This window comes from Cyrtonyx montezumae, unplaced genomic scaffold, assembly GCF_038088225.1.
Source record: "Cyrtonyx montezumae isolate F1298 unplaced genomic scaffold, pur_monq_1.0 scaffold_5, whole genome shotgun sequence".
Lineage (NCBI taxonomy): Eukaryota > Metazoa > Chordata > Aves > Galliformes > Odontophoridae > Cyrtonyx > Cyrtonyx montezumae.
In genome coordinates, this window is record NW_027072056.1 from 2,617,938 (window position 1) to 2,643,332 (window position 25,395).

General features: G+C 50.9%; 1 protein-coding gene across 4 annotated transcripts in view; it reads left to right on the forward strand.

Annotated features, from left to right (window-relative positions):
• Nucleotides 1-24,778, forward strand: part of NGEF (neuronal guanine nucleotide exchange factor) — a 43,230-nt gene extending 18,452 nt beyond the window's left edge. For 2 of the 4 annotated variants that reach the window (XM_065748580.1, XM_065748581.1), the window contains 13 exons: nt 3,449-3,634; nt 3,752-3,855; nt 7,726-8,000; nt 14,347-14,507; nt 14,716-14,868; nt 16,730-16,859; nt 17,333-17,407; nt 19,230-19,319; nt 20,808-20,971; nt 21,625-21,780; nt 23,098-23,177; nt 23,582-23,686; nt 24,028-24,778. In XM_065748580.1, the coding sequence (XP_065604652.1) occupies nt 3,449-3,634; nt 3,752-3,855; nt 7,726-8,000; nt 14,347-14,507; nt 14,716-14,868; nt 16,730-16,859; nt 17,333-17,407; nt 19,230-19,319; nt 20,808-20,971; nt 21,625-21,780; nt 23,098-23,177; nt 23,582-23,686; nt 24,028-24,200 (1,852 nt within the window). In that variant the 3' untranslated portion in view covers nt 24,201-24,778. Of the gene's footprint in view, nt 1-2,121; nt 2,628-2,930; nt 2,968-3,448; nt 3,635-3,751; nt 3,856-7,725; nt 8,001-14,346; nt 14,508-14,715; nt 14,869-16,729; nt 16,860-17,332; nt 17,408-19,229; nt 19,320-20,807; nt 20,972-21,624; nt 21,781-23,097; nt 23,178-23,581; nt 23,687-24,027 lie in introns of those variants that run through there. The other 2 variants (XM_065748582.1, XM_065748583.1) reach the window with 2 other exon arrangements.
• The last annotated feature ends 617 nt before the right edge of the window (nt 24,779-25,395 follow it).

Below are 25,395 nucleotides of genomic sequence, written 5' to 3' on the forward strand. Positions count from 1 at the left end.
TACCCATGTGCTTTGGGAACATAAGAATTCCTGAGAGAAAACTGGGCTGTATTCTGTCGTGGTACTGCAGTATGATTGTCACCAACAACAGCAGAGCACACACAGCAGCACTCTTGTGATGCTGAGGGTGGGGTTTTTACCTACTTGCTTTAATTTGTGTTGTTCTAGTGCTCAGATTCTTCCTCCCTTCCCTACAACGACTCAGGGAATCTTAGTAGGTGGCACAGGGATTTGGATCAGAAAATCAAAATGGTCGTGAGATATTACAAGTATTGATGGTCTGAGGGAAAGCTTTTTAGGTCACAGATTAAATTCATTGTTGATAGAGTGAGAAAGAAAAAAAAAACTCTTCCAAACTCCTACCTGGATGGCCAAGATCAGGTGGAGAGGGTACTTTTGCCTGAGCCTGCAGTTCCATGGCAGTGGAAGATGCTGTGCCTTGGTCCTGCCATCCACACCTGTATCTGCCACCTCTGTTGTGCTGGCACAGCTGACACTGTGGTGAGACGGTTCAGCAGTCAAACACACACACACACACTCAAATAATCGTATGTTTTTCTACTCGTTTAGGTGCCCACGTCAGCTCACCAAGAGATGAGACAATCACAAGCTCAGGCTCAAAGGGGAAGGCAGCAGTCTGCCTGGGGGAGTCAAGTGCAGAGTGCAATTGGGCAGGCACATCAGCCTAAATTGCAGCGAGGACTGTGGGAGAGGAGAGGGAAAAAGAGGAACTGAGCAGGAGCTGTTGTGCTTAGCAGACTTAGTCCATGATTAATGGTGAAAAAGGGATTCTCCTGAAGAAGGAAGCAGCTCCAGGAGCAGAGCCGGGCCCACCCAGGGCAGGCTGCAGCCTGTGAAGGAACGGCTCTCCCTTGGACTCCCATGGGCTGCACTCAATCACTTGTTTGCCTTCCTGCATGTTTCACGACAAATTTGGAAAGCTTTAGAGAATCTCAGTTATTTCGCAGGACAAAAATATCCACTTCTCGCTAATCTTATTATTATTATTTAACTCCAGTCCCAGAGTGCTGGGAGCACTCTGTCACCTCACTTGGGAGAACAAGTATTCCTCTGTCTATGGAGGGTCTCTGTACATCAACACGAAGTTGTGAGACTGTGGTATAAAGAAAGAGCAAGGCTTTAGAAATCCCAAGCTGCAATTACGAAAGAGAAGTCCTAGAGGAAAGGAAAGGAGGTGATTAGTTGCTGCTGCACGGCAGAATAGATTTCTGATGGAAGAAGGGAAGCTGTGGCTTCTCATGGCCACGAGGGGCATTTCCCCCCAGGCTGTGCTCTCACCTCCTCAGAGCGTTCTTATTATCGCTATTACTTTCAGCGACGTTTTCCAGGTTTTCATCTTAGACCAAAATTGAAATTATTTTGGAAAATCTGAAGGAAAAAGACAGGCGGGATCCTTAGAAGGGATCCTTAGAAGGGATCCATAGAAGGCACTTTCTATTTTTTAATGTTTTTCATGCCGTGACCCAGACACTTTTTCTTTCCAAATTGCAATGGATTTAACCCTAGAGAGCAAAGCCGAGTGAGGGGGCACAATCTGTTAAATAGCATCCCTATGTTTCCAAAATTCGGGATGACAAAGGGGATCAGCACAGTTAATGTCCTGCCTAGCTTTGACTAAGAAAGAAGCTTTTAGCATGCTACCCACTTCCCAAAAACCCTGACGATGTTCCCTGGCAGCAAGCTCCCGAAACACCAATCATTAGCCAGAGCTTCAGGCACTCTCTGGCAAGACCCGGATTTTTCCCATCAGTTGTGTGGTCCTTCTGACCTCCCAGCCCAGGACTGGGCTGACAGTGCTATCTGAGCCCCGGCTCCCCCCACAGGCACATCTTCCTCCTTAAGGACCTAAGGACGGAGTGCTTCCAGCACACCAGACCTAGTTCACACAAGCAGAGGGAGTTTTCCTGAATGTACAGTCACGTGCTGGCTGCATACATCACTTAACAAACACAATATAAAAACGATAAAAAGGAAACCATTTCTCATATACAGCCCGGCACAGTGATTTTATGCCGTTGCATAAAACTATTGCTTAGAGAATAAAGCGTGGCTATATATGCAAAGGGGAGAAAGTGAGCGCACAGGGCATAGCTGAGCGCTCTCTGACGGTTGACTCCGTTGCAGTGTGGTGCAGATGACGTTTTTGGTGGGGGGTTACTAAGGTGGAGGGCAGAGCTGCGCTCAAGCTGTCCGCGAGCACTGAGAGCGATCCAGGGTGCAGCTTCAGAGCTTGAGAGGATTTATCCCCGAGGCGGAGAAACAATTACCTGAGCGGAGAGATAGAGCTCGTTACTGAGATACTGCCTAAATGAGAAAATATATCCTTACGGAAATAGCGACGCTAAGATGGGGGGAATGACCGGGGGGATGTGAAGCCGGACGGAGGAAACAAGCAGGGCAAGAGGCAGAGCAGGGAGGCAGCTTGGCAGCAGGGCTTAGGCTGAGCCTCCACGTTACATCCCTCCATATCGGGGTGTCACTCCCAGAGAAGAAATGCACCATCCGCTCCAGATCTGGAAGCGGTTCAGGAAAGCTCCCCTCTCCCACTCTTTGTCCTCCCTCCGAGCCGGCGCCGGCCGCACATAGGCACAGAGGGCTTCAGGGAGGTGAGAGGTCAGCGGCAGGCAGGGCTGCGAGGGGTGGGCACCGGGTGGGCATGGAGTGGGCTGGGGTACGTGGGTGCTGCGGGGGAGGCTGCTCGCTGGGAGCGAAGGGATGGAGAGGGGGCATCCCTGCGTCTGAGGAGGGTGCCTCTCTGCGGGAGAGCAGGGGATGGAGATAGGGGTGCCGGCAGAGCCCCCGGGGCAGGGACAGCTTTTGGGGGGGGGGGCCCTTGGGGAGGAGGCAGTCAGCTTCCCGGTGGAGGAGGGACCTGCGTTGGAGCGGAGCCGGGGGGGCGGGAGGGCGAGGAGGTCTCTGCGGGCGAAGGGTGGAGGGAGCCTGGGGGTACGGCACGGCCGGGGCTGCGGGGGGAGGAAGGGGAGAACGAGAGGGGTCTGTGGGGACTTTGGAGGGATTTGGGAGGCTCTCGGAGGTTCTTCGTGGGGGGCTCTGAGGGTCGTGTGGGGGCTCCGAGGGGGGGGAGGCTGGGAGGGGCCGCGGGGGCTCTGAGGGTCCCTGCGGGGGTGAAGGAGGGGGGGGGGGTTCAGAACGCGAAGAGCGGCCGCGACGGTGCTCGGAAGGGGCTGTTAGGAGCCGGCAGGGACGGATCTGCGGGGACCCCGAGGGGCTCTGAGCCGATTTTGGAGAGCGCATCCCCCGGAAAGCTGGGGGTGGTGGGGGGGGAGAACTCTGAGGGAGGCGGGAAGGGATTCGGAGGTACAGACCCCGGGGACAGCCGAGGGGGTCCGAGGAGAGGCTCCGAGGGCTGCGGGGGCTGCGGGGGCGCCCCGGGGGCGGCCGCAGCTCCCCTCTCCTTCCCACGCAGGCTGCTGCCTTCCTACCCCCGTTACCGTGGCAACCTCCCGGGCTCCCCCAGCCCCGCACCGCCGCCGCCGCTACCGCCGGAGCTGCTCAGCAGCCGCCTGCCGCCGCCGGCCATGGAGCTGCTGGCCGCGGCTCTCAGCGCCGCCTGCGCCCTCGACCAGGACGGCTCCGCGGGACAGCCCGGCAGGTGAGCATGGGGGGGACGGACGTGGAGGGCGGAGCGGGGCGGGGGGGGGGTCCGCACTCGGGGCGGAGGGGCCGCCCCACGCCGCCGCCCCGCCTGAGGTTCCCTCGCGTCCCGCAGGAGTCCCCCCGCGACCGCCGAGGACAGCCCCACCGCCGCCGAAGCGCCTCCGCCCGCCCACCCCATGACGGCCGACTCGTGGAGGAACCTCATCGAGCACATCGGTAAGCGGCCGGCCCGCCCGCACGCCGCCCTGCCCGGTTCGAGCCGTCCGAGCCGAGTGGCGGGACGGCGTCGGGCCCTGTCCGCGCCGGGAAACCTCCGCCGTCGGCGTTAGGAACGGAGCTGTGCCCTCAGCAGCGCCCTTGGGCGCTGTGTGCCGCGCCGCCCCGCAGGTGACGGGACGCTGTTGCTCCGCCGCTTTCGCTCCATCCCTCAGTAGGATCGCTTTGATTAATCCCGAAGCGGCTGATCGTTAGGGCAGCGGCGAACTTCCCGCTGCGGTTTTGCACGCTCGGAAAGGCGTAAGACCGCGTTTCTCAGCGAGCGGCCGTGCACTGTTGGCGGGCTGGGGCGGCAGCGCTGCCTTGGCCATCTCTGCCCTGCGGGGTTATGTGGGAGGCTGCGGAGGAGAGGATGGCTCGGTTTGATTTCTGGAAGTGACAGTGAAAGACACTGGAACCTGTAGGGCGATCAGACGGAGCGCTGAGCTGGCTGAGGAAAGCGGTGAACAGTTTGCCTGCGCGTTGCCAGATCTGTTACTGTCTTGTGGCTGTGCAGGTACTAATCTCCCAAGGCAGATTTGCCGTTGTATCTTCATTATAAGGGACCGTGGTGCTGAGAGGCTTGATAAAAATACTGACACCCCCAGGACTTCAGAGCAACCTCGTTGCTCAATTCAGGTATATTTTTATGTGGCACCAATCAGAGGATGCTGTGTGATAGCACTGCGTTTAACTGCACGTTGCACCTTGATGGAAGGAAACAGGGTCTGACAGCCAGAGGTGCTGCACTAATCCCCAGCAGACAGGTCATTTCCTGCTGCCTTTCCTCCCTCCTGCCTTTGAGGCACTAATGGACTTTTCACCTGAAACTGGAGCAGAGAATTTCAGAAAATGTCTCAGGACCCCCTGAGATTTTACATAGCTTTCAGTGCAATAACGTTTAGTTTAAGAGCATTGCAAACTCTCTAAGGCGAGCGTTTTCCACAATTAGAAACTAGCATTTCAATTCCCTTCCCTGTGTTTGAGGGAGCTGGGAAGGGAAACTGACATAGGAATGAGATAGAATGAACACAGTGGGAAAATCTAATGGCATACATACAAACGATGTAAATGCCCCTTGTGAAGAACAGCCTTAACCACTAAAGTCAGCAGGCAGCACCACACCTGAGCTCTGACCACGTGCTTTCCCTTCAGCCAGTGCCATTTGGGACATTAAGCAATGGATGGAGCTCTTACAGGTCTCTGACATTCCGTGCCTTCTCTGTGTGGCTGCTCACAGCTTCTGTCTGCCTATTCAGACAATCCCCACATTTGTTGCTTTCCTCTCAGCATGTCAAACCTCTGTCCCCTCGTGTCTGTTACACCACCTCGGTAGATGGCCCTGTGCCATGAGCATTCCCTGGGAGCAGGCTTTTGCATGGCTTTCCCCTGAAAACGTTGCAGGTGATACCAGCTGAGCCTTTCCTCAACCACAGGTAGCCTCCTTGCCCATGCATGGATGTACCTTTTACACCAAGACTGCAAAGAAATCTTACACCCTTGTCAGCACTGCCCTCTTTGTTTCTTCCTACCCATTTCCTACTTAAACATCTGCCTGTGTTTTGTCTTTCTCCTGCTACTGCCTTTTTGTTTCTTCCCAGTATTGCTGTTTGTGCTTAAAATGTGCTACCTTGGTGGTGTTTCCAAATGAGTTCTGGTGGTAGATGCCTGTAGTCAGTCAGATCTTCCAGTGTCCATAGCTACACTGCCTGCAGCTGAAGGCTCCATGGGTCCTGTCTGCCTGGTGGCTCAGAAAGGGGACCTGGAAACAAGGTCAGGATTCATCATCTGGGTTTTATTTCCTTACAAGCAAGTGAAACAAATAGTCACAATGATCTTTTTTTTTTAAAGGACTGCTCTCCAGCCCTGTGCAAAGCAGACTGAATCACCCTTAGGCAAATACAAAATATCCCTAATTGTCTTGAACTTGCAGTGCAGAGCCACCAGCACAACATGGTTGTACGATCAGGTATAATTATCTGCAGTAAGAGTAAAATAGATTATGCTCCATTTTCTAAGCATGTTTTCCCTTGACAAGCATTGGACGTATCACTTCAGGGTGTTATCTCCTATGTCCTGCTCTGGTGGGGTGGCAGCAAGCACCCGATGCCCCACTGCACGGGAGCTCACAGAGCAGCATGGACAAACACAGCTCTGATTCAGCAGGCTCTCTATCCCTCAAGGAGCCTTTCCACCCCTCCACATGCTCAGCACCCTCACTGGGGCTGATTAACAGGCAGAAATGCTTAGGAAAGCCATATAAGCCTACTTGACGCAGAGAGAAATTACATAAGTAGCAGCAGGATGCAAAACTTAGCAGAAGTCTCCTCTCTCTGGTTACTGTGTAGGATGCTAAGAGAAGACTGTATGGTTTCCTAGGCACAGTTACCCTTACTGCTATTTTAATCTGGCGTTGAACATCTTTCCAGGGAGAACAGCTACCAGGATACGCTCGCACACTGCAGTACTGCTCTCCTTGTGCCTGCACTTTTCCCCAGCATATTTCTGGAGCAGTGGTAACAGCGACTGGAACAGAGCCTTGGGAAAACTGCTCCAGAGATGTATCAGGCAGTAACAGCAATGTTTCTGCCCTCCCTAGACAAACTCCTGACCCAGTTGTCTCTCAACGCATGGAATCTGCTTTTGAGATCCAGTATCATGAGTCCATGTGACCAGATGGATTTTTATCCCTAACGATTCACTCAATAAATTATGCAGTCTTTGCTGTTTTTTTTTTTTATATATACTTCAAGGATTTTAGTCTTTATTCATTTATCTTACACTTCTAAGATTCAAGTATAAACCAGGAGAGATGATATAAAGCGTGCAAGTCCTTGAATAAGTGAGGATTGTGATTCAGGCTCGTGTTCTCCTGCCTTCTCATAGCCTCTAAATTGTACTTCATATTCAAGCAGTTAATATTCTGAGTCCTACAGGTGGCTTAGAGATATGGACGTGAGGAAGTCTTAGAAGAGAGACAGGATCTTCTATAGGCAGCCAAGGAATTCTGGGATTCTCACCTTTTTAAGTGCTGAAATGGGGAGCTGGGGCAAATTCTGGGCAATTTCACCTGATGCTGAAACTAGTAATTGCCAGGAAGGCACCGTGTGTGATCGGTGTGCAGCAAGGTGTTGTGAATTCATCACCTTTTTTTAGCACCGTGGCATTCAGGTAACTAAAAGCCTTACCTTAATATCTTCAATCATCATAGAAAGTGAGAAGGAAAACAGAAAGAAATTGAGCAACATGTCCATCGCTAACCACCAAGTCAATACCAAAACGAGCTGGTGACAGTCCCAGTGCTTTAACAACAGTTTACTGTTTTCTCCTTAGGGAAAGCCATCAAATAGCCATCAAATTGATCCTTTGAAGAAGTTTTAGTGTATGCATTGTTATTTTTCCAGACACACCCCCTCCTTTCAATCCACACAGCTTGTCTATATACCCCCAGAGAGCCAGCATGGCAATCCTTTCCTCCCAGCCTCCTGGCTTGTAGCATAAGAATACTGCAGAGAATATCAGGGTCTTAAAGAAACATTTTAAGCTTGGCAAATAACAAAGCACTCTTCTTTCACGCCTCCCACTTGGCCATGAGTTCTTCTGACTGTTAGCCCACGGTTTGTGATAGAAGATGGTTAGCAACCTTTCAGATCTAGGCACGGCTTCCACATGGGGTTTGCACTGCTGGTTGAAGTAGGAACACCCTGCATGACTTCTTATCTCAGTGCCGAAGGGATATCCCTCATCCCTGCTGAGATGAACGAGTGCATGACAGCCCTGCAGTTCTTTTGTTGAGCAGTAACCTCTCAGACCTGTTGTATTGCCTCCTAGGGCTCTTGTATCAGGAATATCGAGATAAATCTACGCGCCAGGAGATAGAAACCAGACGGCTGCAGGATTCACAGACAGACCCTGAGGAGAGTTCACCCAGTGAGGAAAGCCCACCTGAGACAGAACCTCCAAGTACACCCGAGAGCAAGGCTGCACCACAAATCAATTTGCTGAGGAACTCCAACTCCAGGTTCAACTTATGGCAGGACCTGCCAGAGATCCGGAGCAGCGGGATCCTCAGCATCCTCCAGCCAGACGAGATCAAGCTGCAGGAGGTAAACTGGGGGAAAGTGGAGTGTTTCTGAACTGGGCTGCTGCCTAAAGGAGATGGAGTGAATTAAATCAAATGATTGAGATGTGAGAACAAAGAACTTTGTAGCAGTCACAGACAAGCCTTGTTTTGCTAAGCGTTTTCCTATGTCACACTGGCTAGCACCACTCACGTTTTTTGAAATTGCAGGACATTGTCCTTTTTCACTGTTGTTTTAAATGGATATTTATTCAGCAAAAGAGAACCTCTGCTTTTTCTGATCATGCTAGGAGCCTTTTTTCAGGGAAGGGAGAGCTAGCAAAGAGGTTCTTGCCATAGAGCTTTGGGTTTCTGGTGCACATTAATCCACCAGAAATCTTAGAAGAATTCAAGAGTTAACTGCAATCTGTTTTAAATGTGATGGCATTACTGGGAAGGGAAGAGATGGAGATTTATAAGCTTCCTTATTTTCGAAAGCCGTTACTCAGAGTCTTTTGCAAAGCAGTGAAAAATGTTGGCAGGAATATTTGCATTTCAGCCATACATTGCATTGACATCACGGTTTGAGAGTTATACAGGAGTAATTTGTAGGGCTACATCTAACAAGGAGCGGGTGAGAGTAGCTGCCCCAGTTTGCAACACCATCAGTCACACAACAGTTTACAACTGGTTGCTATTTTGGATAGCGTGGGGAGCATAAGTGCTCTTTGTTAATGCGTTGCTCTGCATTCATAGCCAGCAGCAGAGATAAACAAAACTTGTTCAGTGTGCTCTGTGTTGTAATACGAGCAACAGAGCTTCGCAGGCTTGATCCCTTGAGCCCTGCTGTGCCAGGATCTCTGCTGGGGAGAGCACCCAGCTTTGTGTGTGTTTGCCCTGGCTCGTGTGATCAAACCCAAAATGCTGAAGAACATCCCAGGGTGTGAGCAGTTCTCCCTGAGCTTACTGGGATTTGCCCAGTCAAGAATTATGAATCACTTGTGTACACACAGTCCCACCCTGGTCCTGGCCAAAGCTGTGGCTTCCCTGTTGCACTTGGGAAGGCTCAGCCCTTGAATCTGAAAGGTACGATGTGCAGGGCTGTTAGTTACACCCTCAGTGCTTCAACAGGGTATTTCAGGCTGACAGAGCAGACTGGCAGTGTGATAGGGGTATGGCTGAAGTGGTTTGTTGTTTTTCCATGGATATTTCCATATCTCATTTTTTCTGTTTACCTGGGAAAACATGGTTTTTCTGACTGCCAGTGTTAAATACATGATCTGGTGTCTGAAAAACTACAAGCTCTTCTTTCTGCTTCTAAACAGTCATTTACAGACGAACATCAGCTTAAAGGTTTGCATCTTGGATTTCAGAATTTCAAAGCCATTGCTTTGGAGTTCCGTTCATCACCTGTAGGTGTTGTGTGGAAAAATACCTGCACTGCCATACCCCAGCATTACATTTTCATCTCTCTCTTTAAATAACAACAGAAGTAAAGCAGATGGAGATGGGACAGTGCTGCCTCAAAGAGGTGCTGTGCTTTCCCCTCGTGTTACTTCATCAGAGCTGAGATTTTCTTCCTGTTTGTTCTGGATTAGCACAGTAAGAGATTATAAAAGTGCTGCAAGCCAGAAAGCTGTGAAATTGGCTGAACCCTGAATAGACAGAGCAGAGAATTTGCTTTTTGGAGAAAGTCAAGCACGGAAAACAAGGAGTGAGGGAGAAATCACTGAGACAATTAAAGATATTATAGTGAATTCAGCCTTGAATTCACAATATGAGATAATAACAAGATAAAATAAAACAACACAACACCAGGTAAAAAGCAAGGCATTTGTCTTTCAAGCATCAAAACTAGAACCTGGACTGGAGGAGCAGTGGATGTTTGGAAGTTCTCATGAAAGGCTCTTTGTCATTGTCCCCATTGGAACAAATGACCCAGAAAATGAAGTTTCAGGGGAGAAAAACCACCTCCCACCCCCCAGCAGTTTCAGGAGGAAAAATGGCAGTACAGCCCATTAACTCTGGGAACTCAAACAGAAGTCAGGCAGTGATGGCATCGGCCACATCGGCGTTTTCATCTGAAGGCAGTGTCAGGGTAACGAGAGGTAAAAAAACAACTGGAAGTGTCACAAAAATGTGGGCGAAAATGCACAAAAAGAAGAACAGAGGAAAAAACAAAGAAGAAATTACAGACTGCAGGGGTCAGGGAAATACAAAAACTGTGTGCTACTAGAATAATTATGATAAATGATTAAATCATTCATAGGGTAGCTTTAATTATCCAGACATCTGTTGAGCATCAAACACAGCAAAACATGAATCACTGAGGACCTTCTTTTAACTATATAGAAGATGGAGTGGTGCAAAAAAGTGGGACAAGCCCAAAGCACTGCTTGGGTTCTGACATGGAGTCAGCGTGCAGAAAATGATGGGCAACACGTTTGTAGCAGAAGGAAGAAATAGCTGAAGAGAGAACATGCTCCTTGTGTTACATACAGTGGAGGTTACCGAATATTATGCCCCAAAAGCTTGGAAGAGGTAGTGAAGGGCAGAAGCATGATTTAATATGTGGGACCTCTTTTAGCACGAACCTTAGATTACATATTGGTACTGCTTGTTTTGTGGAGTGTCTCTGATATACTCCTCCATCCCAGGTCCGATCTCTACCTTTCAGTGTGTTCCTGTTTGACTTACTGTATCGGTTATTTGTTTTGTCCATGTTGACTTTCCTACACTGGGCTCATCCTTTGGGCTGTAGAAGGCTGAGCTGGGTGGGATTGGCCCAAACAATTTACAGAGTAAAAAACAGCAACAACAAAATATTAGTATGATATTTTCCATCCATGAACTGAATCATTTGTGCTGAGATGAGCTTCGATAAATGTTTTTGGGTTTTTTTTAATGGGGATTCTGCTCATTTTGGTGTTAGACAAAGGGTCTGGTAGCCAGACTAATCTGCACCTGCATGACACAGAGTGGATTTAGATCAGAGAGCAAGTGCTGTGAAAATCTTTGTTAAGCAATAGAAGGATTTGAACCTTCAGTGTGCAGCATAAGGTGCCCTCTCCATGGAGAAGCACATTGGACAGGGAGGCAGTCTTTCTCTTGCATTTCATTTCCAGAAAATGTCCAGAAAAGATTTTCTTTCCATTCCTTTCCTTCTTTGAGCAAACCTTAGGTTTCAGACATCTAAATTTGCCATAGAACAGAGCTACCCTCTTCCAAAGAGCCTTGCTGCTCATCTAGCAGGTGGAGGCAACGCTGGCTCTGTGAGGACAGCCAGGTTTGAGAGCTGGTCGCAGCCGATATGATGGCATCAGCTTGAAACATAATCCCTCATGAGCTAGATCAGAATCCCCCTGTGTTAACTAGTGGTTTACAAGAAGATCAGAGCTATTGGGAGCAGCTATTTTCAATCTATGCAACAAATAACACCATATCGTTGCAGTAGGGATTTAGCTTGCAGCATGACTTACTCTTGTCTTCGGTGACTTTTAATTTTTTCTTCTTTTTTGTCTTCCATATTTCCTTCTTTCTTAGGCTTCCTGTTTCCTTTTTGATCCTCTGTGCCAAAATAGAAGCAATGAAAACTATTAGTACAGCTTTTGCATGACTAGTTGATTTCATGAAGTTAATGACCCGGAGGACTAATGGAACAGTTTTGGTCTTGTTTCCAAGGTTCAGACTCTAGAGGATAGCATTACATCCGTTGACATCTAGTTCAAATTTTCTCTCATTATTTCTGCAACTCTGCAGCCAAAAGTTTGTGCTGTTTTATCTAGCGAGGGCTCCAAGGTAGCAGAGTTCAGTTGCAGAGATCAATTTGTAATACCACAGTTTAGGAGTTTGTTCCAATGAGAAATAGCAGTCCGGGCTGTTTAGAGTCAGCATCTTTGGATCTGCAGGGGAGCAGCTGGGTCTCCAGAGTAAAACCTGGGAGACCTGTGCCTGGCACGTGCTGTAGCAAACACGTCCAGATGCTTGTCTTGATCAGTGGAGATAATCTTTACTTCCCTGGAGTCTACTCTAAATCAGAACCTGCACTGATACTTTCACTATGGGTTTCAGTGTTTCTTTGGTGTATTCTGCTTGTGCCAGTGCAGGTCTCACACTTGCACCATGCTGGGCAGCAGACACACACAAATGGACCTTTCCAATCATACAGAGTGGGTCTTACAGAGTGGGGTCTTTTGTATCTGCAGGTCAGAAAAGAGGCTTAGAAATCACACGTGTTGTCAGTGGGCTGAAAGACTTCAGTAGAGTGGCACACCTTGATCCTGGCCCTTGGGATATTTCAAAGGACATGGCAATCCCGATGCATCCAGTATGGGGAACAGAAGACTCTGTGAAGACCTCATTCTGGCCTTCCAGTGCTTAAAGGGAGCTTAGAAACAGGAGAGAGACTGACTTTTTTTACAGGCGGATAGTGATAGGATGAGGGGGAATGGCTTTAAACTGAAAGAGGGGAGATTTAGATTAGATGTTGGAAGGAAATTCTTCTCTCTTTTGGAAAAGGTTGGGTGGTGCCACCCAAAAGAGGGTGGCAAGGCCCTGCCACTGCTGCCCAGAGAAGTGTGGGTGCTCCATCCCTGGGGGTGCTCATGGCCAAGCTGGATGGGGCCCTGGACAACCTGAGCTGGGAGGGAAGCCAGCCCACAGCAGGGGTAGGACTGGGGGGGCTATAAGGCTCTTTCCAGCAGAAGCCACTCTGTGATTCTAAGATCCTGTCCTATTCTTTGTTGTCTTCACCTGTTTCTTCTTTATATTTAGGAGACTTACCCAATCATCCATTTGTGTCATTGGGAATCTGTTCTTGAAGAAACTGAAACATCTTTGTATTCCTTAAACACCAGCTGCTCTACACGCACCGACCAAGTGCACTCATTTCTACCTGCACCATTTGCTCCTTCTGGAGCTGTACAGGCACAGCCTCCTTCCCTGGTGCAGGATGGGGCCACCTGCTTAGGGCTTTGTTGGACTTTCTGCTCACTGGGATTATTATCTAGGCTGCTAACTCCACAAAGAATGGAAATGCCAATTCAGCTGATAGATAGCTCTTAGCTCCTCCTATCCTTGCAGGTCTTGCACAGCAGCAGTGTCAGAAGTGTTATCCAGGTCTCTGTACCTTATATCCTTCTGTGATGGATAGCCAGCAGCTCCAGGAAAAGACCAAAATCTGATCAACAGAAAGTTTCAAATCATTTCTTTAAAAATAAGTAATAAGAAAAAAATAATAAAAAGCCAACCAAAATCAGTTCACAGGACACACTCCCTGCTAATTTAGAAGATATTTTCCATACATACAGAAAAAAAAAATACTGTATGTACTCACTATTCCCTTGGACTTGCTTGGCTCTGCATTGCTCATGCAGCCCCAGAGCTGGTGGGGCTGAGGGCCCACTCCCCCTCCCCAGCACACAGCAGAGGAGGGACTGCATTGGCAAAGCAGCTGTAAGGGGAAGGAAGGAAGACTTTGCTACAAACAGGTTAACCTTTCCATAATGGTAGTGTGGCCCAGCCCCTGGATGCACCTTCATCAAGAGATGTCTGAAGGAGCTAATGATTTTCTGCTGCATCAAAGCCCTCGCGAGAATCTCAAATTAGTCTTATTTAAAGAAATGGATTCAATGTTTGTGTCGATAATCGTTTGCTTTATCTTCTGCTGCACACGGCCTGGGGAGTAAATGAGCTCTGTGTGGTAGCAGTGGACTGTCCCTGTGGCACCTGCTATAGGCAGAAGGCTTTACATCCTCGGCTCATTAACTTGAGATTTATCTCTGAATCAAACCATCCATTTCTCCTTCTGCTTCCCCTGACTACATCCCTGGCCTGAGGAAGGCAAGCAAGTGCTGAAATTCAGAGATTGTTTATAGCTTACAGTAATCGTTAGGAGCTCCTGTGCCTGGGTCAGAAATGGTGCAGCCAGGCTTGACCAGGGAGCATCCCTTGGGCAGCAGCAGCTGGATATCCTTCGGTTCAGGCAGCGTGCATTGGCCTGGAGCACCACAGCTGTATTTTTGTATTAGCTCTGCCCCAAGGAGTGCACATGGCATGCTGAGATTGCTGTGTGCCAACCCCCACACCGTGGTTTTACTGAAACAAGAGTGCTGATGATGCAAGGAAACCTTGCTGCATAGCACAAGCCCCAGCAAGCAGAGCTACAATCAGTGCTGTTACTGGAGGGTGTATGGGGGCTGCCTAAGGGAGCTCCCCGAAGGGGAGAGGGATGTGCTGCATGGTGACAAGGGGCACAGGGACACAGTGACTGAGGCAGCCTTGGGACAGACTGAGTGAGGCCAGAGAGGTGGGGAGAGCCTAGGAGGTGCTTCTCTGTGAGCATGAACAGCAGAACAGACCTGCTGATGTCCTTTTTTTGGGTTCCCCCCCAGGCAATGTTTGAACTGGTTACTTCTGAAGCCTCGTACTGCAAGAGTCTGAATCTGCTGGTGTCTCATTTCATGGAGAACGAGCGTCTGAAAAAGATCTTACACCAATCCGAGGCGCACATCCTCTTCTCCAATGTCCTGGATGTCAAGGCTGTTAGTGAGCGGTAAGACAACTGCTGCTGGATTTCTGGCGAGCTGAATGGCATCTCGTTAACTGAACTTGTGTGCAGGAGCTGACTGCGAGCAGTCTGCTACCCAGCCCTTTCCAAAAGCTTAATGACACATTCACTGCTTTCAGCCCCGGGGGCAGAAGCTGGGAATTATGTTGGACATGCAGTCGTAATTAATACGAGTGCTGGTTTTCTTACCTAGCTTCCTGCTGGACCTGGAGCGACGGGTTGAGGAGAACATTGTGATCTCGGATGTGTGTGATATTGTCTACCAGCATACAGTTGATCACTTCTCTGTGTACATCACCTACGTCTCTAACCAGACCTACCAGGAGAGAACTTACAAGCAGCTTCTGTGAGTTCCCATGCTTGATGCTGTATTAAAATGGCGTAGGCTGTAGATTGAGCTGTTGGATATTCCTAATGTGGATAGTGCTAAATGCTACAGAAACAGGATTTCCCACTTCACTGGTGCAATTAAAAGGCTTTAGAGTAAGAGTAAGGGTGGGGTGATAGAGGAGGCAAGTGACATGTGAGTTCAGAGCCAGCAGTTCCCAGCTGTGTGACATAGTTATGATGGATGTGGGAGCACACACTTGTGAAACATACACATTCTTCAGCTGCAAGTAGAGGCAAGAGATTGAAGGGCCGAGGTTACAATGCAGCTCCCTGACAGCAAGAACAGCCACTGCTTTTCCTAAGCTTCTCAACGAGGCTGAACCTTCCCACACTTGAGAGAACTTCTTTCAGAAGAACAGAATTTTCTTGGGAAAAAAAAAAAGCCATTTTCATCACATTCTGGTGTTATAAATACAGGCGTTATCTAGGCCTGAGGATATAATCCAACATATTTTTGCAGTATTTTTCAAGTTCAGTAAAGTCTTCTGGTCCGGGTGGAATTCTCTTCTATCGTCTCAAAACAAAGTCTGCCCTACAAGCTTGTCTTTGAGCAGGAGAATTAATCTTTCTGCAGTTACAACGTCCTGGATTCCTTCAGGACAGCCGGCTGCACATGCTGCTCTGCGTTTCCTCCCCGTAGCAGCAGTTGTTTCGGGGGAGTGTAATGAGCCATAATCCTTTCCTTTCTCTGCTCTCCAGCTTTTGAGGCAAAAAAAACCACCAAAAAACCAATGTGCTCTAAGCAGCCTCTGCTGAGCTTGGCCAACTGTTCTTCCCAAAAGAAGGGTGCTGCAGGGTTTCCTTGAGTCAGAGGTGAGCAATATAAACTCTGTGTCCAGAGTCATTAGCTGAACACTCGGAACTGGAAGAGCCATAGTCTGGATTATGTGAGCTTGAAAAGGACCCGTGGGGCGGAGGAGTTTAGAGGCAAGCTTTTATTTTGTTATATTTTTTGTCTGAGGGAGAACACAAAGCAAAGGGAAAACGTTTTACAGCACTTTGCTGAACGTGAAGCCTGAGGTGTTTCACAGTTGCTCCCACTTTGCTCCAAAACACACTCAGGTCCGTTCCGTTGTGGCTCTGGCAACTCAAGCTCGTGCTGCAGCACAGAGGAGCCCTTACAGCAGCTGCTGACAGTGCTGTGAGTGACACGGAGTGAAGATAGCTTTTGCACAGTTAGCGATGTCTTTGCATCCATGCTGATTTTGCTGGCCGTGGCTCCAGCTGTGTGTCCCCTCCTTGGACTAGGTCCTAGAATTGCCAGGAGGTGTTGGCTTTGGGAGCGGCTTTTGACATTGCTTGGACTTGCCTACAGTGAACACCTTCAGGAAAGGTCTGGGGATGGCGTGTGCTCTTAGGCCAGATAATGATTTCCATCCTCCTGCTAAGCAGCCAGAAGTAGCCAAGTTTTGTGGCTTGCCTTGTTCGTATGACTGTGAATTCCACCTTGTCACCAAGCTCCAACTGTGTAAAGATATATAATTATTCCTCTGACTCATCCACTTGGACACACACCCCATTCACACACACCTACGCACGCAGCACAGCGTATGCTGCTGAGCTAGATGTGCTACACATGTGAACGCACTACCGTGGCTTCTACATTAGAAGTCTGTATTTTTTTCCATTCCTCAATGCTATAAATAGCTCCGGATTTAAACCAAAATACACCTAGAAGCATTCAGTTTCCTCTTTCCTTCTTTTCTGCTCTCAGAAGCTGGGCAGATGCTGTCTGTGGGGCTAGGTGCTCCTCGGTCCCCACTCACTCAGCAGAGTTGCAGGCAGGGTAGCACTCATGCTGTCTCTGTCCCCCTCAGCCAGGACAAGCCAGCTTTCCGGGAGCTGATCACACAGCTGGAGCTGGATCCCATGTGCAGAGGCCTGTCCTTTTCTTCCTTCCTGATTCTGCCATTTCAAAGGATCACTCGGCTCAAGCTACTGGTGCAGGTAGAGTTGTGTTCTTCTGTGTCGCCCAGAGGTCATCTGGATCACTCTTGGCATTCTGTTCAGCAGTTGCAGATGAGATACAGCCATCATCAGCCCTAGAGCTACCCTCCCCTGTGTTTTGCTAGCTCCTCTAAACACTGCATTGGAGGACATGTGTCTGGTTATGAGGAAACAACTCTGTTCCAAGAAGTCCTATACCTCTTGGCTTGCCAATAGCACTGTCTGTTAGCAGCAGGTCTAGCTATTTCACTTTTATAAAACAGGAGTCTGCCAGCATCACTTTTTAGGTGTTCAGTAGTATCCGGATGGGAACAGGCTTTAACGAAAAACAGGAATGAAGAGATGAGAGTGGCTGTACTCTGTCATCCTCCCTGCAATTATCCTGATGGCCAGAAATAACTCCAAGGATAGCAAAGACCTTTCTGTGCTGTCAAACTGGGATCAGAGTTAACACAGCTTTTGCTCCTCTGCAGAATATTTTGAAGAAAGTGGAAGAGAAATCTGAGAGGGAAACCACTGCCCTGGACGCACATAAGGAGCTGGAAACAGTAAGTTTGAATGAGCCTATCTGAAGGCCATTAACATTAAACTGTTGTTAGTTTCCCCTCAGAAAAGACATACAGGCTGCATTCACTCATGAAGTTGTGCCTTTGAATCCTGGCACTGTGTTTCAAGAGTATTTTTTAACCTTGATCTCACCTTTGGATTTATTGTTTTTGAGGTCTGGAGTTGCAGACAGTGGTGTGGCTGGAGCAGGGCACTGCAGGGACCAAGGTGCTAGAATCCCCTTCCTTCCCTTCCCTTCCCTTCCCTTCCTTTCCCTTCCTTTCCCTTCCTTTCCCTTCCTTTCCCTTCCTTTCCCTTCCTTTCCCTTCCTTTCCCTTCCCTTCCCTTCCCTTCCCTTCCCTTCCCTTCCCTTCCCTTCCCTTCCCTTCCCTTCCCTTCCCTTCCCTTCCCTTCCCTTCCCTTCCCTTCCCTTCCCTTCCCTTCCCTTCCCTTCCCTTCCCTTCCCTTCCCTTCCCTTCCCTTCCCTTCCCTTCCCTTCCCTTCCCTTCCCTTCCCTTCCCTTCCCTTCCCTTCCCTTCCCTTCCCTTCCCTTCCCTTCCCTTCCCTTCCCTTCCCTTCCCTTCCCTTCCCTCTTTCCCTTCCCTTCTCAGCCTTTAGAAGCTTGGAGCTATCTTTTGAATCCTGCAGTTCATTTTAAGTATTTGAAGCTGGAAATTGCATTAAAACATCCACCTGAGGATATGGCTGCAGCTTATGACTGAGATATTAAAATAAAGTAGGCTATTGGACTTGCTCTAAAGTAGCCTAGGAGGCATACACTCTGCAGTTCACTGAGGATAAGAACAGAGACCTTAACGATGCCAATTAGTTTGGAGTACTTTGTATTTCCAGAGTCTCTCCTTGCTTCTGGCAGCCAGTTGTTGTCCACTGGTCCAAAGCTGGAGGAGGGCTGTTACTGTGGGTTGCTGGTGGAAGAGTGCTCCTTTTGTATTCATCTGTCACTCATCATCAATTTCGTAACTCTCTTCCCATAGTTATTTGTCCGTAGGTGTTTAAGTTTAGATGCTGTGCACCTAGCTAGGTGCAGGGATTGCAACAGCGGCCATCTGATGCCTAGTTTTCTCCATACTTATCTTACTGGATAGGGAGAAGCAGATCCTGGTTTCAGTTGCTTATGTTCTGGTGGATTTGCAGTAAAAGAAGCAGTGCACAAAGTGAAGCGTGTTCTCCAACATAATTTTTCTACCTAACCAGTTCTCAAGAGAGCAGTTCCTTATGAAACAGGCAATGGCATCTAGGTTACAGTTCCTGTAACAGGGCAGTGCCTGCATGCTGTGTCTGGGGCTTTTTTTTCCCATTAAAAGTTTGCACCCGGAACGCAGGTGGACTGTCATGAACATCTCTCCCAGAGACATCCCATAACTTGGGCACCTGGTGCTGTGTGGCAGAACCACAGCACTTCCACCTTTGAAATGAGGATTTGTTCTCTTGAAGATCATAGTGTGTGTGCACCCTCATGTTCAGGCACTGGGGACGGGGAGGAAACGCATGGTGTGTCAGGATCTGGTAAATGAACTGTTCCCTTTGCTGCAGCCAGGAGTGCTGCTTAATGTTGTCTTGTCTGTGGCCATCTAACAACTCAGCTTCCAGCTGCAGCATCTTCTAGGTGTTGCTTTTTCAGGTTTGGTTGCTTTGTTTTTCCCTTTCCTTTCCCATGTGAATAGATTGCTGATGAAAGAGCCTGCCTTGGTCAGTTCTTGTCATAGCAAAGCTCTTCCCCCACAGGGTCAGGCCTTTCTGTGCTTGTCATCACTTAGCTGCTTAGGCCACTGAAGGCAAACCTTTCTGTTCTCTTTTTGCCAGGTGGTGAAAGCGTGCAACGAAGGCGTCAGGAAGATGAGCCGAACAGAGCAGATGATCAGCATCCAGAAGAAGCTGGAATTCAAGATCAAGGTACGAGCACAGGCTGCAAACACCCCACGGAAGCAGTGTTTCAGCAGCATCCAGGCATTGCACATGCATTTTCAGCAGCAGTAATCCAGTCGCATCCCATTCAGTGCCATTCAGCTGTGGCAGTGCCCTGCTGCCCACAACGTTTGAAGGAGGTGCACTGCTGCAGGCATTGCATCCTTGGTTTGGTGTGTGCAGTCTCAGGGCACAAGAGCCTGAATGCTGTGCCTGTGCAGGGGTGATGTGCTAGCATCAGCCTGCCTGCGTGCCCCGGGCAGCTCCTCCTCCAGCACTCCTCTCACCTCACTTCGAAATGTAGGTCATCTTTCAGCTATTGTTTTACATTACAAGTGATATTATAGGGAGATTAGAGGTGCAAAGCAGAACACTTCAAAGTGGGAAAATACCAAAATGAGGGCTGTCTCCTTATTTTTAATTCATCCTTGTGTTTATCCATTAAGTATGGACTCTAATTACCTACTGATGATCTGTTCTGGGTCCACTTAGGTCACAGTCTGCAGAACTGTGCCAGGCTGCAGTAACCACGAGGCTGCCTTCATCCCTCCCCAGCTGCAGTGGTGATGCCAGGCAGGGCTGGCTCAGCCCTGGGCCAGGCTGTCCTGGGCACTGACACAGGCCATAAGCAGTGCAAGGGCATGGGAAGAAAGGCTGCAAAGCAGCATGTATGGTGAGCATGGAGAAGGAGTGAAGATAGAAAGGGTATTTCCCAATATTTCAGTCGTCTGACTGAAAACAGAGCATTCTTCTAATGTAAGACATGGTTCTGGGCTTCTTGTTTTTGAGATAATTAAAGAATGGTTGGATCAGAAGGAACCTTATAGCCCCCCCAGCCCCACCCCCTGCTGTGGGCTGGCTGTCCCCCTCAGCTCAGGCTCCCAGGGCCCCATCCAGCCTGGCCCTGAGCACCTCCAGGGATGGGGCACCCACACTCCTCTGGGCAGCAGTGCCAGGGCCCCACCACCCTGGTGTGTGGCAAAGCTCTAACAGAAGTGCTGTTGTTGCTGCTTGGGCAGTATCTCCTCCTGGCTGGGAGGGACCCAACTAGTGAGAACTTGTTTAACTTGTTTTCTTGCAGCCAAAAAGCCAGATATTTTTAAAGACAGCCTCTCTGGCCAGGAAGGCTCAGCCCAGGTGATGAGACATCAGGATGCACCAGAGACGGGGTTGGGTTTGCAGGGCGTAGCCCGGTGTTTAAATCCAGCACTTGGCACTCCAGCACCGCTGTCCTCAACTGTTTGCTGGCTGTTGGGCCCCTGCCATGTCCCCATCATCGGGGTGACGCCCGGTGCTGGGCCGTGGGCCGGGTGGCAGAGCACACTGCACCCTGTGCAGCTCTCCATCTTCTGCAGTGCAAGTCATTCTGATGGGAGCTCGCTCCTCCTGCAGCTCCTGCCGCTTTCGGCATCTGAACCGCTGAAGCCCGTGGGTTTGTTGCTCTTCTGATCTTGGCTGTCACTGTCTCTCTCCTAGTCCGTGCCCATCATCTCTCACTCCCGCTGGCTGCTGAAGCAGGGGGAACTGCAGCAGATGAACGGCCCCAAGACATCACGGACGCTTCGCACCAAGAAACTCTTCAGAGAAATCTACCTGTTCCTTTTCAATGACCTGCTGGTCATCTGCAGGCAAATTCCGGGGTGAGTGCAAAATTCAGGTAGCACGTGGGCACTCTGTAAGCACCATCAGTGAGCCCTGGCTGCTCCTGGAGTCCAGAAAGCAGGAGCAGCAGGGAGGGCTCCCAGTGTATGCCTGCAGCTAGCAGTTATATTTGACATGATGTAACCTGCCCCGGGAATATCATCGTGCTTCGGACCGTGTTTTGTGCAGCTAGAGACCCGTGGGAAGCAGCAGCACAAACAGGCAGGGCCCGGAGAGCAGCGTGTTCTTTGTGCTGGTAACTACACTCACCGGTAGGGAGCACCTCGGCAGCGTTTCTCATGAGCGTGTCACTGCAGTGTCTGCAGATATTTTTGCTTCTGTGGCAGCTTGTATCCAAAAAACACAGAGGCATTTTATGGACAGGAATGAATTGAGCCTCACAGAGCCCTCTGAAGGAGCACCGTCTGTGTTTTGTGCATGGGTTGCACAGACAGAGCAAGCACTTAGGGCACATGGGACAACAAAAGCCGAACAAGGAGCTGGCCTCTTGCCTTGCAGTGGGCTTTCATAGCCATCGCTCATCCCTTCTCCTGCCACGCAGAGGTTCTTGGTCTGACCCAACGACATTTCTGGGTGGATGAAGCCAAACTGTCCTGCAGTTTTTCCTCATCTCCTCTTTAACCCCTCCCAGAGACAAGTACCAAGTGTTCGACTCGGCGCCCCGGGGGCTTCTTCGGGTGGAGGAGTTAGAAGACCAGGGGCAGAGCTTGGCCAACGTCTTCATCTTGAGGCTGCTGGAGAACGCTGATGACCGGGAGGCCAGTTACATGCTGAAGGCATCGTCGCAGTGAGTACAGTGCCAGTGCTGCACAGGGCTCAGTGCTGTTTGCTCCTTGCACCTGCACAAGGAGAGCTTGAAGGCACAAGTGAAGCTGGCTCTCACGAGGGTGGGAGCCATGCCTGACCAGCTCCTGGTTGTAGGAGAGGGTGTGAGCAGAGGCTGCTTCCTCAGCACCGTCTGCAGCTGATCCCAGTCTTGCAGCAGCCTCTCTGCTGCTCCAGGTCTCCCCATCTCCCCGTGTACAATATTCTTGGCTTGCAGATTTTTTTGCTTCAGAATCCAGCAGTATTGGGCAAATGATTCAGCTGTACTAACACAGGCATGACTGTTTTGGAGCTCAGGGCCTGGCTTTCTCATTGACCTGAGTCTTAGCAGGCTCACAGTTTTCTTGACACAGCCCTGTGCAATTAGAGGTGTTATATAAGTAAACGTGCACCACCAGTTTCACAGCTACTGGAGGTCGTGCACCCTCAGATTGATGTGACTTTGCTGTTTGATGGCTGTTGACATCTTGGGCAGACAGCAGCCCCACATGCTCTCCTGCAGCCAGCCCCCTCAGCACAGTGCAGCACCAGGATCAGGAGATGAACCCCCAGCACAGCAAGCAGCTGCACCTTCCTCCCAGGGCATGCGACTGCAGCTTTGCTGTACTGAAAATAGAGATGTCAGTCACATTATGCAGGGCACACACACGTTTGACGTCGGTGAGACTGAGCTGTGCAGAGGGTGATAAATCAGGCCAGGGTTGCTTCTGCTCAGGGAGGTGTTTGAGTTTATGCACTCCTGCATCCCGCTCCGTCTTTGGGATCTTCTTTGGGATGACCACGGGGAGTGTGAGAAGCAGCACACGGCTTGCCCACAGCTCTGTGTACTGAGATGTGATGCAGGACTGCTGACAGCTGCTGTTCCAGTACCAGGCACAAAGCAGAAAACTGAAAAAAACAGAAGAGGGAAGTGGGTGCCAAAGAGAGACTGATGTGTCTGTTCTGCAGCATGTCCCAGCTCTGAACCCACACAGCAATGACAACCTATTAGGTGGCAGCTTGCAGCTAACACCATGGCAGGGCTATGCTGTCACCAGGAGCTTTTGGGCTCAGGTGTGTGGGCACAGCTGGTCGCAGGGGCAGGGGGAGAGCACTGGTGGGCTCCTCACAGGGCTGAGGGAAGACAGGTGCTGCAGGGAGAATCTAAAGAGCCCTGCAAGGAGCTGTGTGCGAGGCTGCAAGGCCAGCCTGCATCATCAGGAGCTCGGGGCTGGCTGGGAGAGGTGCTGTCTCTAGGACTTTCTCATGATCGTGGCCTCTAATTCTCCCCCTTGTCCAGGAGTGAGATGAAGCGTTGGATGATCTCACTGGCCCCAAACCGGAGAACCAAGTTTGTTTCATTTACATCCAGACTTTCTGGTAAGTCACTGCATGGTGTCCAGGAGCTTTTCACTCCTACCCCAGGACCCCTTATGCATTGATCTCCCCATCCAGCCCCAAGCTGGAGCCTTCTGGAAGCCAGCCTCTGCCTGGGCTCCTCTTGCATTTCCACCAGCTCCCGCTTGTCTCCAGGCCTGGCCCTGACCTTGTTCCCCTCCAGCCCAGGCTGTGCTGCACTGGCACTCTCCACCCCTGTGAGCTGCTCAGCTGGTGCCCGGCTCCCTTCCCCGCAGCACTCCTCCCTGTTGTGCCTCCCCTCTCCCCACGTTCTCGGTGATGTTCCTCACCAGATCAGAGGGATCATTCGCAGAGCTCGCTGTGTTACACCCACCTGAGCTGCTTTGCCTCACTCCTTCCCTCACGTTGGCTCTGTGCTCCCGCAGATTGCCCGCAGATCCAGTGTGTCCACCCCTACGTGGCCCAGCAGCCAGATGAGCTGTCCTTGGAGCTGGCTGACGTCCTCAACATCCTGGACAAGACAGATGATGGTACGGGGATGGGACGGGAGCAGTGGAAGGGTGGGCAGGCAGCTGCTGAGCAGCCAGGAGGGGTCCTTTGGCCACGGAGAGAGAGGGCAGTGTCAGCATTGCAGCTGAGAGCTGACAGCAGAGCAGAGTGCTAACACCTCCTCCTTATGCTCTGCAAATTCAGGCTGCCCTGGGTGGCGACGGGGCTGATGCAGCCACCCAGGGCTGCTCTTACCCTGAGTAGCCAACAGCAGCTTCCAGAAGGCACTGCCAGCTCTGCGGGCTCCTTCCACAGCATCTGTCCTAGGGTGGGAGTGACAGCCCATCCTTCCCCACTGAGCCCTGTCTCTGTCTCTGCTTAGGCTGGATATTTGGGGAGCGGCTTCACGACCAGGAGAGGGGCTGGTTCCCCAGCTCTATCGGGGAGGAGATCCTGAACCCCAAAATCCGAGCCCAGAACTTGAAGGAATGTTTCCGGGTGCACAAGTCAGACGACAGCCAGCGGAGGAAACTGGGCAGCAGGAACCGCCAATGACTGCTGGCATCCCTGATCGTGGGGAGCACGCCTGGGAGAGGGGCAGAGGACAGAGGCTGCCAGCTGGGGGGACGCAGCAGCGGAGCTGGGGTCCGTGGCACAGGACCTGGTGTGCCACACCAAGCACGTGCACCTTTAAACACGTGGACTTCAGTTTGCAGGCTGCCTGCCGCGCTTTCTGCAGCGCTGAGCCCTGCGGTGCTTCGTGCTGGCTGAAATCACCCTTTTCCAAAGAGCATGAGCCCGATCTGGCACCGCATGAAGGCGCTGAGTGCCGGCCAGCTAACCAGCGGGGGAACCTGGGGCTGTGGGGGGCCGAGCCCCGACCCCAATTCCCTGCACACGTGCCAGCTGTAGCTGCCTGGGGAAGGCTGGGGGCAGCAAAGGGAACTCAGCCATTAGCACCGCCCGGTTTGAGCGCTCACACCTCATCGCTTCCCTTTGAATTAGGGGCTCTCTTACAGCTGCACCTCACGGGGGTGGGAATTCCAGCGGAGGAACCGTCTCACATCCCTTCACACTGCCCACGGGCACCGGGCCTGGCAGAAGTCCCCAGGACCCCATTTTCCCCAGTGGAGCCGACGGAGGCATCCCTCGGGTGGACCCTTGATCCGCTCCCCAGCGCTCTGAACACAGCCCTGCTCCACCAGCAGCCCCACTCAGAGGCCCCAGCCTCCACCTCTGCCCACCTGAAGGCCTCGAAGCACGTCTGGGCCCTGCCCCGTGGCTCTCCCTCAGCTGCTGCAGGAGCGTGGCACTGTGGCATTCCCAGGCTGATCCGGTGCTCTCAGGAGAGCAGGCTGCACATGGCCTCTGCCACACCAACCACGGTGTGCTGCAGGGCTCCGGGAGCACCGTGCAGCAAAGTGACAGCACCCCAGGAGCTGCTGTGCCATGCAGTAGGAGGCCCAGCAACACGCCTGCATGCTCGTAGCCCGCACCTCCAGCTGCACGTGGCCTCCCTGTACAGTTCATGTATATACACAGTCTCTGTTGCCAGCAGTGCCAGACCATCACTTCCTCCAGTTGCAGCACTGAGCATCGCATGAAGCCCAGGGCACAGCGCTGGGAGCTGCCGGCCACAAACCCAACGCGAAGCAAACTGCCCCACGTGGGACTGCAGCTGTGGGTGCCGGGATACAGCATGGGATGAGCTGCTCCTGAGCTGTGGGCACTGCCTGTTACGGACCGGGGT